The sequence below is a fragment of the Anguilla rostrata genome, chromosome 6 (assembly GCF_018555375.3).
Source record: "Anguilla rostrata isolate EN2019 chromosome 6, ASM1855537v3, whole genome shotgun sequence".
NCBI lineage: Eukaryota > Metazoa > Chordata > Actinopteri > Anguilliformes > Anguillidae > Anguilla > Anguilla rostrata.
In genome coordinates this window covers 31,928,427-31,944,728 of record NC_057938.1, presented here as the reverse complement: position 1 = coordinate 31,944,728, position 16,302 = coordinate 31,928,427, and the positions used below count along the sequence as shown (strand labels likewise).

The 16,302-nt window shown below is 41.1% G+C and overlaps 2 protein-coding genes and 2 non-coding genes across 13 annotated transcripts in view; 3 read left to right on the top strand and 1 right to left on the bottom strand.

Moving 5' to 3' along the window:
• The window catches only part of hmbox1b (homeobox containing 1 b), a 424,932-nt gene that overhangs the window by 58,561 nt on the left and 350,069 nt on the right, over positions 1-16,302 (bottom strand). For all 10 annotated transcript variants that reach the window (XR_010330788.1, XR_010330790.1, XR_010330789.1 and 7 more), the window contains exons 3-5: positions 14,557-14,642; positions 13,829-13,939; positions 7,721-7,874 (exon numbers count right to left, since the gene is read on the bottom strand). Coding sequence is in view for 7 of the 10 variants with exons in the window: in XM_064341083.1 (XP_064197153.1) it covers positions 7,721-7,874; positions 13,829-13,939; positions 14,557-14,642 (351 nt within the window). In the remaining 3 variants the exon portion in view is untranslated. The remainder of the gene's footprint in view (positions 1-7,720; positions 7,875-13,828; positions 13,940-14,556; positions 14,643-16,302) is intronic.
• The window catches only part of LOC135257884 (NADH dehydrogenase [ubiquinone] 1 beta subcomplex subunit 1-like), a 417,122-nt gene continuing 400,883 nt past the window's right edge, over positions 64-16,302 (top strand). Inside the window, exon 1 of the mRNA XM_064341111.1 lies at positions 64-106. The gene's annotated coding sequence lies outside the window, so the exon portion shown is untranslated. The remainder of the gene's footprint in view (positions 107-16,302) is intronic.
• LOC135258385 (small nucleolar RNA SNORA81) lies at positions 9,644-9,827 on the top strand. The gene has a single exon (XR_010330977.1). It is a non-coding gene; the product is annotated as a small nucleolar RNA SNORA81 (small nucleolar RNA).
• LOC135258384 (small nucleolar RNA SNORA81) lies at positions 10,121-10,301 on the top strand. Its single transcript, XR_010330976.1, has one exon. It is a non-coding gene; the product is annotated as a small nucleolar RNA SNORA81 (small nucleolar RNA).

Sequence of the window (16,302 nt, the reverse complement as noted above, 5' to 3'; positions counted from 1 at the left end):
TTTTCCTCGGAGAAAATTGGTCTCTTTTCATGTTTTCCCCATTGACTTAACATTGGGTACATTACATTACATTCATTTGGCAGACGCTTTTATCCAAAGCGACGTACAAAAAAGTGCATTTCATGGTCGTAGACAACTGCTAAACACGGGTTCAGTAAGGTACAATACTTATTTTGTACAGCTATTTCTAGCCGAGAACAGTGAACACTATTCTGGCCTAACATCTGCAAAGCCAACTAGGCAGAAGAATAAGCTACAGTATTAGGACAAATACAAATTACCAAGGGGTTGTTGGGATGGGGCAACATGTAACAAGTGACAGGAAAAGGGTTTTTTTTTTTTTTTTGATAAAAGAGTGAAATACAGCATGGTGGTGGTTAGTCTAGGTATAGTCTGAAGAGATGAGTCTTCAGGCCACGGCGGAAGATGGGTAGTGAGGGGGAGGTTCGGAGAGGGACGGGGAGTTCGTTCCACCACTGGGGAGCTAGGGTGGAGAAGCTCTGTGATCCCTAGGTAGACGGGGTTTCAGGTTCTTTTTTGCAATCAGGCGTTGCAGTGCACTCTTTAGCCACTGTGGGGAAAGGCTTCATTAATAGAGGTGAGTTGCTGGCACTTGGTTATTTTCTAGCCTGAAATGCTATCGTATAAGTAAACGGCTACATATGTCATCGAAACTGTCTGGACGGCGGCTTCTCTACCGCCGTCCGGACTGAGTGCTGCTTCCTCCGGTTGACCTCCAATCTGCCTAATCGCAACGAAGCCGACCCTATGCCAACACTTTCCTTCGTCCTGGAACGGCGAGCATTCGTGCTGGGACTGCATCCCATGGGCTCCAGGAGCGGACTATGCAATTATGTGGACTACTTTGATTTCGGCACTTGTCTATCGTATTCAGTAATTTCTTTTTTTTTAAAACATCTTTTTATTGAATTTTCAAAATGTTCTGGTATACATAATACAAGGTCAACATATAATATACAAAATATAAAATATAAAACCGCCCTCCCTTTCCCCAACCCCCTGGTCACTCCCACTCCTCCTCCCAATCCATCCTACCACCCAGTCCCACCCCTAGTCCCATCCCAGTAGGCTACAACTGTCAACAATTGATTGAAATAATAGTAACATTGACGATAATAAAAAAGTACACAGAGAAAAGGGAAAGAAAGGAAGTCATACATACAGCTACACAAAGTGATCCACACGTTCTTGCATTCCTACAGATCACTAGAGCGCTAAGAGTCATTCCAATTTGTTATCCCAGTAACAGTAGTGAAATAGAATATAAAAGGGGTCCACGTTTTACTGAACTCAGCCTTTTTCCCCCTTAGGGTAAATGTAATCTTTTCTAGTTTTAAATGGAACATGACGTCCTTCAGCCACCTGCTGTGGGAAGGTGGTTTAGGATCTTTCCAGTTATCCAGAATAAGTCTGCGAGCTAGCAAGCAAGAAAGGCAACTACATTACAAATATGTCTTGACCAGGTAGCAATCTCTGGTTTCACACTAAAAATGGCGATCAGAGGATCTGGTTCAATTAATATGTTATAGGCTTCACTCAGGGATTTGAAAATTGAACTCCAAAAAGCATGTAGACAAGGGCATGACCAAAACATGTGAATTAAAGTGGCTGACGCAGATTTATATTTATCACAGGTGGGCCAGAGCGACCCTTGACCCAAAAGATAACTTTTTGGATATTACTTGCCCAATAATAATACAAGAGATTGGGCATGGCCATTCCTCCCTCCATCTTGTGTCTCTCCAGGATGCGCATACTGATGCGTGGCTGTTTATTATTCCAAATACATTTTGAGAGAACTGTGTCAGTTAGAGCAAATAGTTTCTTTGGGATGAATATTGGGATGTTTTGGAAGAGATATAAAAATCTGGGAACTATGTTCATTTTAATCAAATTGATGTGACCTGCCATTGATATGGGTAAGGTGTGCCATTGTTCTAAATCTTGTTTACATTTATCTATCAAAGGTGTTAGATTAAGTTGAAGAAGACGGTTGAATGATCTGGGAACCACTATGCCAAGGTATTTAAAGTGAGAGCTCACTCTCCTGATATGGAAAGCAGAAGAAGGTATATTTTGAGCAGCAGAATTGACAGGGTATAGTTCACTTTTTTCGTAGCCAGACAATTTCCCGAAATGATCTAATTTGGACAGGATGACCGGTATTGATGACATAGGATTACTGATGAACAAAAGAAGGTGATCTGCATATAACGCTGTCTTATATACAGTATTACCTCGGGTTATCCCCTCAAACGTATGGCATTGTCGCAGTGAAATAGCAACGGGGAGAGGGGGCTCCCCTGTCTGGTCCCTCTTTGAAGAGGGAAATACTTTGATTGCACATCATTTGTGTGAACACATGCCAAAGGTTTCACCCAGGAAATAAAATTTTGGCCGAAGCCAAATTTCTCCAGAGTTTTAAAGAGGAAGCCCCACTCTACCCGATCGAACACATTTTCTGCGTCCACAGACAACAAAAATTCAGGGACAGGTCGCTGAAGATCAGTATATATGATGTTAAAAAGCTTGCGAGTATTCCCTTGAACAAATCCTGTCTGATCTGGGGTTATAATGCGTGGAAGCACTTTTTCTAAGCAAGACATTTTGCCAAAACTTTATAATCTCTATTAATGAGTGAAATTGGTCTATATGAATCATGGAGCAACAGGTCCTTGCCTTTTTTAGGTAGAAGACACATTGAGGCCTGTCTCAGAGTGGGGGCTAACTGACCTTTTATATTCTATTTCACTACTGTTACTGGGATAACAAATTGGAATGACTCATAGTGAGGAGCAAAGGTGCAAGGTCATTTGAAAACATCTTATAAAATTCCACTACAAATCCATCGGGGCCGGGGGACTTGCCTGACTGCATGCTTCTTATAGCTTCTTGAATCTCCTCAATCGACAAGGGACTATCAAGTTTAGCTATTTCAGCTTCATTTAAATTGAGGTAGATTTAGACCTTCAAAAAAGGAATCAGTCATGCTTAAGTTGTTTTCACATTCTGAGGTGTACAGTTTTGTGTAAAATTCAGAGAATGCATCATTAATCTGTACATGGTCTGAGACTGTGGAACCTGAAGACGTCCTAATTTGCATTATTTGCCTTGAGACAAAGTACTGATGTGCCTGATGGGCAAGCAGTTTGCCAGATTTATCACCATGTTCATATATCAGATGGTGAGCTTTAAGGATTAGTTGATCTGCTTTAGCTGTAGAGGCCAAATCTAATTTTGTTTGAAGGCTAATTCTTTTTTGATAGAACTCAGGGGTTGGGGATGTAGCATACTGTCTGTCTACCTCTGCTGTACCATCAGAGAGCTCCTTCAGTTTAGTAGCATTCTCTTTTTTTACTATTGGCTCCGTTGCTGATAATATGGCCATGCAAAAATGCTTTTAGAGTTTCCCATAAACACACTGGGACATTTCTAGGGAGGCATTAGTCTCAATAAAAAGCTTGATCGGACTGTTCATAATTTTAACAAATGTAGGTTCTGAAAGTAAAAGAGGGTTTAAGCTCCATGATCCAAAAGGGGTGGGCTGGTTTGGAAAAATCAATTCAAGAGAAATGGGGGCATGATCAGATATTACTATGCTGTGGTATGCAACCTGCTTAATGAGGGGAATCAATCTAATGTCAATGAGAAAATAATCAATTCGGGAGAACGTATGGTATACTGGAGAGAAGAAGGAATAAGCCCTACTCTGTGTATATTTGAACCTCCAGGGATCATTACAGGCCAAACTGTGCTCTTTAAGGCAGTAGCCATTTTTAATGGTTGAGCAGGTCTGGTCGACGAACGGTCCAGATCAGGATTTAAGGTACAGTTTATATCTCCCCCAATTATAAGCGAGTGGCTGTCCACATTTGGTAGGGTGGAGAACAATGAACAAATAAAAGCTTTGTCGTCCCAGTTGGGAGCATAGATACTTGCCAAAGTCACAGGTTTGTTGAAAAGTTGCCCGGAGGCAATGATATATCTACCCTTTGAATCTGCAATAATTTCACTCATTTCAAAGGGAATGTCTTTATCTATAAGTATTGCTGTGCCGCTGACTCTAGAGTCAAATCTAGAATGGAAGACTTTCCCTACCCAACTCCTATGAATCCTGTTGACATCTGCATTACGAAAATGCATTTCTTGTAAAAACGCTATGTCTACATTAAGCTGCGAAAGGTGAGCTAAAATTTGGTGCCGTTTACGAGGATGGTTTGCCCCTTTCACGTTCCACGATATAAAGGTTACTTTTCTAGTATTAAACCTATTCATGAGCAAGAAAAGTGGAATAGTACAACACAAGTGTCAAGGTTTTCCTCACTGTCTGCTAAAATAAAAAGTGAATGTGAACGTCGTGACTGCAATAAGCAAAAAACATAGTTAAACAAAAAATAAAAACACTGACAGATGCACCATAAAAACACTAATGTAGCCATCCCACCCCTCTCTCCCCCGCACTTAACCAAACTAAGAGCAACATAGCCCAACAAAAGTGCAAAAGGCACATTAAACCTCAAACTCGCATGCCTTGGCGTTCCTCTTTAACTCAAAAGGATAGAGGTATTCATTTAGTAAAGATAATAACAATATTTGTGGAATTTTTGTGGAAAAAGTATGTCTAAAAAAAAAAATTCAAGTATTTTTAAGGAAACTGAGCATGGCATTATCTGACCCGTACCATGGGGTTTAAAAGAGTAAATGGTAAATGGACTGCATTTATATAGTGCTTTTATCCAAAGCGCTTTACAATTGATGATTCTTATTCACCAGAGCAATTAGGGGTTAGGTGTCTTGCTCAGGGACACTTCGACACGCCCAGTGCGGGGATTGAACCGGCAACCCTCCGACTGCCAGACAACCACTCTTACCTCCTGAGCTATCTCGCCCACAGAGACAACAGAATATTGCAAAAAGATGATATTAATTCACCTTATATAGGTTACTCACAATGTGTCAAGTTGTGTGTCAAGATCAAGTTGTAAGGTTGTTGGTTATTGGTACAAAAGTGTTGGTACAAAAATGAATGAATGATAAAGCTGTAAAATTTGTGTGATTAATGAGCAAGTTTCAGAAGAGAAAAGGTCGCTGTAAAGTTGTTATAAGAAAACGTTGATCAAAATATAAATGCATCGTCAGCTTTAACACTGGTACTGTACTTGGTTACTGTAGGTAACCAAGCGTGGATACAGAAATGATCAAGTTGTAGTGCACTTTCCAGGATGGTAAAAAAAATATTTTTCTTTTAGAGCCCAGGTAAGACTAATTTAGGGTAGGCTAGTCTACATCATGTTTCCCGGTGTGGTGGTGCAAAATCGTGGTGGCAGCAGGCATTTCTCATTTCCCAAGTTGAACTACGTGTGCTGCTGTGTGCTATTTGATAGTTGCGTCTCTCCCAACAGGATTTCCCCCGTCATCAAAGCAATTCAAGGCAATTCTAATGTTATTTTGTCATGATGCTATTATTCAGTGCTAACGCAGTGTGATACTGCCTGCCCACTGTGTTTTCTATCATCCATCAGTTTATTTTTCTAAACTGGACTGGTGGTGATGGGGGGCTCCATGTAGGCAGTCGTGATTAATACAGCAGTTAAGAGCCACGTGCATCTCATAGAATTGCTGCTGTACAAGTAAAAGATAACACTTCACTTTACCCATGCTCATTACTATTTTAAAAAATAGTCACAAATAGGTTTTGAGACAGGAAACTAGGCTAGTATTTAAAATGGTACAAGTGTCTTGGTTCATTTAGGCCATTTGCCAAGTTTCTGTGATGCTCACATCTGGAGATAAAACCTTAAATAAGCACCCCCTAAATGGGTGAGGAGTACCCAGATTTGGCATGTGAAGGAAGGAGTTAAAAACTGTGGGGAATCAACAGGCTTCCAATTAAGTTGTTGAGACATTGTGAAAGAACTTAAATGTGTTTAAGTTCACAATTTTTTCCTTAAACGTATTAACATAATGCAGGTTTGACTCATTATCATTTGCTTTGTCGTCTTCATTATCTACCAAAATGCTTATTTTAACTGGTCATCGCCAATTAGGAGCCTATTGATTCACCTCAGCTTTTAAATTTATCAGTTAAAACATTTTTTACCTCACTTTTGGTAATCTGTGTAAGTCACTAATGAGTTGTGTGCTAAATGCTAAAAGTTTAAAATGTAAAAATTTTAATGGACACCAACCATTCCTTCGATGGAAGCCCGCGGCAACTTCAGCAGCTCCAAATGCAGCCTTGTGATTGATTTGTGGTGGGAATTGCTTTTGACGAAAGCCTTAAATCACGATGGTGATTAAAGATTGAATGCTATGGTCGTTAACCCCTTTTGTGCAGATTCCAAATTTGGCAAATATTTACCCCTTTAGGGAGTGTTCTATTTAAGGCTTTATAACTTCAAGTACAAGACACTTGTATCATTTACAATACTAACTAAGTTAGATTATATTCATAATTTAGGCAGAAATAAAGTGCCACAAATGTTATTAGTTGACGAAAATGCAAAAATTAAATCAAATTATTCTGAAAAGAAATACTAAGAAATCACATATATATACAGCAGGTGAAACTATACATGTCCTGGATCATAAGCCCCTTGACAAAATCTGAGGGCGATATGCGGAACTAAAGATCTATGAAGCAAAAAGTAAGCAGTGAACCCTGATATCTCTTGTGTCCCTTATTTTCTCAAAAGAAAATATATTTTTTGATGTTGACAAAGCCCCCAATTCCACTCAGCAGCAAAAAAGAAAAATGAATGAGACATTATTAACAATTTCAGGCACTGCATTAAAACATATTCAAACTATTGCACTGTGGTTCATTTCTTGCCAAACATCTGATTTGACTTAGCAGCATTCCACAATGCTGTTTTACAGTGTTGAATATCATGCATATTGCCATTGTGTAAAGCATTTTAAAGGACCAATTTACTTAGACTGGACTACTTGGAAACATTTTTACAAAATCGTCAAAAAAACAGCAGTGGCACAAAATTGCACAGGCAGTCCTCACATCAGCACAGTTTCTAATGGATTTGATAATGATTAAAACAGCAGAAGTGCAGGCTTGTGGTCTGTAACTACCAACATGCAGTCAGATTCCACACAAATACCCATACTGGAATTATCTTTTTGTTCAAGTGCAGCAGGTTCTCATTATTAAGCTCAAAATCAAACAAGCACGAAACCGTCCAGACCCACGGTGCACCTGTAAAAAAGTGTCATGAGTAAACTTGGCTAACTATATAGCTAGCTAGCTATGGCATGTCCTCACCTCTGTACCGTTATTTGTTGTCCTCCGTGTGTCCATACATCTGTATCGGTGGTACGCGCTAACTAGGTTAACTAAAGTAGGCGAAATATGAACATTTTAGGGTTAGCTAAAGTAACATTAGGCGATAAAGCTGTGCTTAAAAATCTTGTCCCGTTCAAAGTGCTGATTTTGGGAGATGCACCTGCGCATGCGTCCAACTAAACGAAGCACCACCTGCGCATGCGTCCCACAAAACGTCCCTCAAAGGTCGTCCATGTGTGAGTGGCCACAATTTGCCATGTGTAGCCCACGGCGGCAGTCCTGCCTGCGCGCCGTGGGAAAAACATTATTGCTGGATTCTGAAATTGACAGAAACAAATACATTTTGCTACATCGAGATAAATAGCTCTCCTTCACTCTCTTCACTCCCGTTTCCAATCTCACCTCTCCATCACGGCGAGACACTCCTTTCTCCATGTGAAGCGGCTGCCTCGCCGCAGGCGGAAGCTGGCAGGGGCGGAGCTGATGGGGGGTGGGGTTTGTCTCCACTCCACCTCCTCCAGAGCCATGGGGGCAGGACGCATGTTTAGAGTGGCACCTTTGGGACAGGGGGGAACAAACAACATGGTTGCATGAACAACATGATTGCATCACACTGTATCAAGACCACATAAAACATGTAGTCATTCCACTTTGTGTCGCAATTTTTTGTTGAATTAGGAATGGCCAACTGTATTTTTATAGGGCGTAATCACTTCTGCAGAGGCCTGTGATTATGGAGAGAACTTCTTCATCCACAACATGTGCAACAGTTTTTCACTGTCTGAGCAGTAGTCATTGCGCTGGAGGTCTGCACCTCTCACACAGCTGTGCAGGCAGACTGCAGACACACAGTCAACCAGTCATATTCTCATTTTAATGTTCTGACCCTCACTTGGGAAAAAAGCACACAGATGACCCCAACCAATGTTTATTACAAACAGGGCTTGTAAAACTAATTTATTTTCTATCTGTTTGGTCTGAGCAGATTCTGTTCTTTTGTTTCGCACACAACACAAATGTTCCTGAACCGGTTTGAAAGAAAAAAATGGTTCATTTTGTTCCAAACAAGGAAACAAGCCTGTTGCCTGTCTCAAAACCTATTTGTGACTGTATTTCTGAAAATAATAATGAGCATGGGTAAAGTGAAGTGTTATCTTTTACTTGTACAGCAGTAATTCTATGAAATGCAAGTGGCTTTTGGCTGGTGTATTAATCACAACTGCCCACATGGAGCCCCCAATCACCACCCGCCCAGTTTAGAAAAAGAAACCGATGGATGATGAAAAACTCAGTGAGCAGACAATATCACGCTGGGTTAGCACAGAATAACTTGGCATGGCTAATACAGCACCATGACAAAATAAAAATTAGAATTGCTTAGATACATGCAAATGACGAGGGGAATCCCGTTGGAAAACACACAACTATTAAATAGCTCACAGTAAGACAAGCTAATAATCTGATCAACTCCAGACATTTACAAGGTTAGAGAGTTACAGGGGCAATTGAAATATGAGCTTTAAAAACTGCATAAATCACAGCCAACTTCATTTACTAACAAATCCACTGAGATAACTTTCACAGTAGCCTAACATTAAAAATTAAATGATACCACCCAGCTTTATTGAGATACTGAGCAACAGCATGGCGACCTGGGGATGTACGCATAGCAATAACATGCACTGACTGGCCTACTAATTTTTTGGAAGAAAACCAAAGGCAGAGACAAAGCATCACCAGTAATAGATTAGACTATTCAAAACACAACCACCATGATAGAAATAAAATGTGTCTTACCCTCAAAGGTCTTCTTCCACCTACCAAAAGTGGTCACATCAATCTATCCTCAAATTCCAGCTTCCTGACAAGGTACAACTAGTCCATCAATAAGCTAAAGGCATAGCTGTCCCATTGTGATTTGTGTCAGCCTACTAATTGGCTGGTAGTAGTGTTAGAATTTGTTAGAAACAAAAAACAGCTGAAGCAGGGTTATCATCTGCAGAACTGCTACAGAGTCAATCTACGCTTGGCAGACCCACTTGAATGATACCGATCCATCATGTCCAGAAAGCCAGAAAGTCAATCTTGCCAAATCAAACAGTCGAGCAATCTAGAAGTGCAACTTCTTTAAAATGAAATTAAAAATGCCTGTTGTACCATGATTTTTCAGCTTTTGTGGCTTGTATTGTAGTGAATCTTAAATGAAGTGCTGATGGTTGAGGACACATCAAAGTATCAAATCTATCTTAAACAAATTCAAAAATGCATAAACAAATATTTTGGTGCTTACTAGAGAAATATTTCAACCATGCATGTAAAACTGATTCTTCTGCGTTTAAGAACCATGCTAAAATTTTCTAAATCAAGTCGTCTTGGTTTATGAAATAATGCTAGCAGGGTAGTAGGTTGAAGTAGAATATTTAGCTCTGCACTGCACTGCAAATGAGATGTGGGCAGACCTCTTTCTTAATGTCCGGTGTCCTGTGTCTCAGAGTCTAGTGCCACAAATTCATTCTTAGGAGGTGAAAGAAGTGTTCACGTGAAGCAGAGATTATAACCTCCCTTTCTCCTTAGGTGGTGCTCCTCTCTGCTACGATGCCAGCTGATGTGTTGGAAGTGACCAAAATTTATGCGCCAACCAGTTTGCATCCCTGTTAAAGGAGGACCTTACTTTGGAAGGTATCAAGAAGTTCTACATCAATGTGGAGAGGGAGGTGAGCAATTCAACTGAGCCATGCATTTGCAGCGTCGCCCGGCATTGTCATTTGCGTTCACGTACTTGCTTACGGTATGCTTCTGACTTCCTTCTTGCTACAGCACTCTGCTAAAATTGTGAAATCTAAGCCTTGTTTGACTTAGTTCTTGTGATAATGAAAGAGTACACCCAGGAAGGAGAGTAATTGCACAGTGTCATAAATGAGACCCTGGTGTACCTCTTTCTTAATGTCCAGTGTCTTTGGTCTCAAGATCCTGTGCTACAGCTGTTCACTGAAATAAAATGGCTATTTGCATGAAGTGTTGCACTTTTACTCTGGGACTTACTATGTTTTTTAAAACAGGAATGGAAGTTGGATATGCTCTGCGACCTGTACGAGACTTTGACAATCACGCAGGCTGTCATTTTCTTGAACACAAGAAGAAAAAGGGACTTCGCCCTGGTGAGATCAAGTTACTTTTGAAACGAAAGCTAGAACCCTTTTAGAAATGCAATATTCAGAAGTCTAGGCTATGTAGAGGCAGAGTGTGCTTATGCGCTGGATGTAATCTTGTCTCAATCTTGCAGCATGGGGACATGGACCAGAAGGAGCGAGATCTGATTATGCGAGAGTTTAGGTCAGGATCTTCGGAGTATTGATTACAGAGTATTGATTTATTTTTGTTATATTTATTACAGTTATCATTCCTGTTTTGTACATGAGACATGCGTTGAATTTGAACTTGATATGACCTTAGTGATATCGTCATAGGCACACTGTTTTGAAAGTTTGTCCGAAAGGGTCAAATCAGATTTCACACACAGTGCTTGCGTTCGTCAAATAAACAGTGTGCCTCGTGGTTATTTTATTGGAAAATACTGAATCTCTTCTCCGTTTGCTAAGTTGATTGGAATTAGGATATTCGATTTATTAAAAACAAGAGTTGGGTCGACTCTTGTGGACAGTGTGTAAGCTCAATCTCGCTAACGGTTACTGTGGGAGTGGGATTGTGAAGAGATGGGGTCTTTACCTTTTTTCTTTATTCCGTATTTTTTTCCTAGCTCAGTTGTGTGTATTAGATGTACTCCACTGATTGATAATTTACTTATGGACTAAAAGATACAAGTGCTGTATTAAAGGGGAATTTCACTTTATAACACACTTATAACCTGCTTCTCATGACTGATATTGTCCTTCTAATGAATGTGTCGCCCTTAATTTTCTGATTAGTTATTTGATTATGGTAATATTTTACGCTGTTTTGTTGCTTTCCTTTACAAATGCAGGAAGCAGACCCAGACAGTTTAGTGTCGAACTTGAGGATGCATATCATTGCGTGACTTCTGATGTGGGCGTACCTGCAGACAATAACATTAGATTGGTCGTATAAATAGTGTTGTATTACTATATAGCTAGCAAAACCCTATAACAACAGTCAGCAAGCTGTCTAACTGTTACCGTAGACATCCTATGTATCACAGACAGACGCGATAGCGTTAGCCAGCCCACTCAGTACCTACCTCGAGTGGTTCGACCAACAAATGGGAAAACGGTGGGTACAACTCCAGGCTTCAGACGGTTGCCTTGGTAGTCGGTGGCTTCAAAGTGGTCGCTGCATACCCTTAAGGCCAATTCATGGTCCAGACGTAGCATACACGGACCGGACTCCGCTGGGGTCCGCGCGGTCAAAACGATGAAATAGCGGACCTCAGCGTACGTCCGCCTTGGCATGTCCGCGCGAAGCTCAATTTTTGTGACCGTGCGTACCTAGCGTACGCGTACCTGTGTCACACAAATCATGGCTCGGTATGAAACTGTTTCACATCGACATGCATTTCATGTGGCACCGGAAACACGCGGTAATGCGGAATACACAAAATAGACATGGAGTGGACATTTGAAAAGAGACTGGCTGAAGAGGTGAGAAGGTACAGGCACCTTTGCGATTCATCCCAACGGGATTATAAAGATTTTCAGAAGAACAACAATTCATAGAAAAAAATATGCACAACGCTGGGCAAGGACGAGGCCATGTTGTTTACAGTCTAACTTCTGGCAGAAAAGGAAAACGACGCGCAAAGATTGTGGGAAATGTAGGGCTTGGGTATGCGGTGGTACGACTAGAGTATGAAAGGGCGAACGACTGCGGACTGTCCGTCCGCACAGCGTATGTGCCCTGTACTTATAGACTATGTAAAAGCCTTTAGTCCTCGTTTGCGAACTTCTTCGGCTGTTATGTTGGGGTGTCTGATTACATCCAGCCATGTCTGACACGAAGTTGCATCGTGTGGAAAACTATGAAAATGTGCTTTCAATGCCAGTTTAACGGGGGCATTATAACAACTGGGTACAATGCACCTCATTATTACACCGATATCGCATCAGACAAAAGCTAGCAGATGTTAGTTTGTTCAATTTCAAAGTTAACTGAATGTTTTGCTTTTTTTTGTCACGAAACGAAATCGAAGAAGAAAAAACCGGAAACCGCACTGTGTGGACTTGCGCTAAAAAAAAAAAAAAAAATAATTTGTTTCTAACGTTAGAAATTTAAAATTAAATAACTAATCAAAAAATTAAGGGCAACACATTCATTAGAAGGACCATATCAGTCATGAGAAGCAGGGACGTGTGTTTACAATGAGTCCAACGTGGAGTCTGATGTTGAATGGGCTTCTATTGGATGGGGGGGTATCAAATATCTAAATATTGAAGCAAGCAACCTAAAACTGTCTGGGGTGCACACAAGCCCGGGTACGTGTGAAAATGACCCCAGAAGCGTTATAAAGTGAAATTTCCCCTACAGTCTGCCAACTATGTTAAACTTGCATACTTGCAGGTAAGCTTGGGTCAGATCAAACCTTCCATATTGATGTACTTTCTAGTTTATTTTGTGAAATGTATTTATTTAACTATTTAATCACGTAGGGAAACATGATGTAGATTTGCCTACCCTAAATAAGTTTTATCGGGGTCAAAGTGAATAGGATGTTTTTACCATCTTGGAAACTATGATTGATCATTTCTGTATCATTGCTTGCTTATCAATAATCAAAAAACTTGATCATTGATTAATTTTTGTACTGAAGGCAGGAGAGGTTTCTCTATCATAAACTAAAAGTCTGTACAACACTAAATAATTAGGCTTTGCAGCAAGGCCCCTCCGCCTCCAGGCACCAAACCTCCCAAGGACAAGAAGAAGTTAGAAATATTGCAATTGTATGTGTGTGTGTATGTGTGTGTGTGTGTATGCGTGTTCATGAAAAGCAGGGAGTGTCCCTGTGAAGGATGCAGTCACACAGGGGAGAGGATTTAATGACAGGAAGGATGTGTTAGCCAACATGCATGTGCACACATTCATGCAAGCTTGAATGCACAAATCCAGAAACTACACATGCATCCAAAAGAGCACAAATGTGATGAACATGCACACACATAGACACACTTGTAGTCTCACATCAGGGCTCTACAGTGCTCCCATTTTACAAGCATTTTCTCCTGAAAAATGATGTGCGAAAAGACAGTAGCTGCGTGATACAGTGTGGGCAGGAGAAAAAAGGCTCTTGAATTGTGAAGTATAGACGATTTTTCTTTGGTTTTGACCTTGGTGTCTATGATAAAGGCATTATATGAGGATGCTAACAATGGAACACATTACCATGGTAGAAGTACAGCGCCAGCACAGAGAAAAGATGTGGTGTGTTTGTGTGTACCACAGTTAAGATAGGAGTACACATGACTATAAGCCAATGGCTCAAAGTCTCCAGTGGTTGTTTAAAGGAAAGAGACTGGGGGTGGAGTAGGACAGGGGCACTACCGGGTGTGGTCTTCTCCAGCTGGTACCAGCGATAAAATGCCCTCTTCTTCTGCTCACTCAGGTCTGACCCCTGCTGCAGCAACCAGTGAGAGATACGGCTCTGACTGATGCCTGAGAGAGAGGAAGAGACCGAGAAAGGCTGCAGACACAAACCAATGTGAATCTGAACAAATACAGACACACACAATCCAATGCTGATCTGAAAAAATGCAGACACACACAAAGCAATTCTGATCTGAACAAACGCAGACACACACAAACCAATGCTGATCTGAACAAATACAGACACACACAAACCAATGCTAATGTGAACAAATAAAAACACATACAAACCAATGCTGCCCTGAATGAATATTGACACACACAAACCAATGCTGATCTGAACAAGTACAGACACAAAAACCAATGCTAATCTGAACAAATACAGACACAAACAAAGCAATGCTCATTTGAACAAACACGCACACACACAAACCATTGCTGATCTGAACAGACACACACAAACCAATGCTGATCTGAACAGACACACACAAACCAATGTTCCCCTGAACAAAGACACAGAAACACAAAAAGCAGAACAGTCATCTAAAAATACAGATGCAGATTGAAATCATAACATTTGACATACTCCATCACACAGCTACAGAAACAAAGACAGATCATCACTGAATAAAGATGCAAATTTTAAACAAAAGTGAGTAGAACTGCACACTACAAGCTAGACTTACCTGTCACCTGGGCAACCACAGCCTGGGAGATACGCCGATTCCCCAGGAAAGCCTTGATCTCCTCCTTCACCATCCCACTGTCCCTTCTACAGAGTGAAAAAAAGAGAGACATTAAAGCTGTGGTAGGTAACTAACATTTAGTCCAATGGAACAAATTTATTTTGGCCACACCTACAAAGTGGGGAGAGCACTCGCATCTGGGCTGCGTTAACTAATCAGCCTAGGTGCTTAAAGGTGCAAGGCTGAGACTGGGAGTACAGACAGAGAGCGTGCTTGTGAGTTTCATTTGGACCTGCTTTGGATTCTGGGAAATTGTGCCCTGAGAAGGCGCGTTTTACTGTTGTTGTGTTTGCTCTGCTTAATTCAACAAACTTTTATTCCAAATCTGTTTTTTGAATCTTAAGAAGTTATCGCATCTTTAAAGACGCTAACAACTAAAGAAAAATACGGTAAGAGTGCATCACGGCTTCCATTTGTACCGTCCGCTGCATGTTTAGCCTTAGCTCGGTTGCCAATTTTACTAGTAATGGTATTTCTGGTAAGTGTTAGCTTAATTAAGAATTAGCCCAGAATGTAGCTGAGTTAAAGGCCTGCATCTGGACATTATATCAGATCCCGGAGAGTGAGACTTTGTTAGATTCCCTTTTGACTGAGCCGGATGCTAGTCTAGATGCGAGTGTTTCTCCGCTGCCAGTGTCCTCGCTGCAGGATGATTTTGTTGCGGTGCAGAAGAAACATAGTTGTCGGCCTAGGGCCGCTGAGCACCACCCAACTTGTGTTTCCAACCGATATTCCCCACTAAGTAACACACCTACTGAGAAATCCCTGATCATAGGGGATAGTATTTTGAGAAACGTGAGGTTAGAGACATCAGCAACCATAGCGCAGTGTATGCCTGGTGCCAGAGCTGCCGACGTTGAGGCTAATCTAAGAGCGCTGGCTAAAAGTAAACGTAAATATTCTGGAATTATTATCCTTGTCGGCACCAATAACATCCAATTGAGGCAATCGGAGGTCACTAAAATAACTTTGTATCGGTGTGTGCAGTGGCTAAAAAGATGTTGTGAAGTAATATGCTCTGGCCCGCTTCCAGCTTGTAAGAGCGACGAGGTCTACAGTAGGCTATCGTCGCTAAATCACTGGCTGTCGGAGTGCTGTTCATCTAGTGGTATAGGGTTTATTAGGGGTCCAAGCAGCGAAGCTGGTGGAACCCTATTGTATCTGTTAGGATTATTATTAGGGGTCCAAGCAGCGAAGCTGGTGGAACCCTATTGTATCTGTTAGGATTATTATTAGGGGTCCAAGCAGCGAAGCTGGTGGAACCCTATTGTATCTGTTAGGATTATTAGGGGTCCAAGCAGCGAAGCTGGTGGAACCCTATTGTATTTGTTAGGATTATTAGGGGTCCAAGCAGCGAAGCTGGTGGAACCCTATTGTATCTGTTCGGATTATTAGGGGTCCAAGCAGCGAAGCTGGTGGAACCCTATTGTATCTGTTAGGATTATTAGGGGGCCAAGCAGCGAAGCTGGTGGAACCCTATTGTATCTGTTCGGATTATTATTATTATTAGGGGTCTAAGCAGCGAAGCTGGTGGAACCCTATTGTATCTGTTAGGATTATTCTTATTATTAGGGGTCGAAGCAGCGAAGCTGGTGGAACCCTATTGTATTTGTTAGGATTATTAGGGGTCCAAGCAGTGAAGCTGGTGGAACCCTATTGTATCTGTTCGGATTATTAGGGATCCAA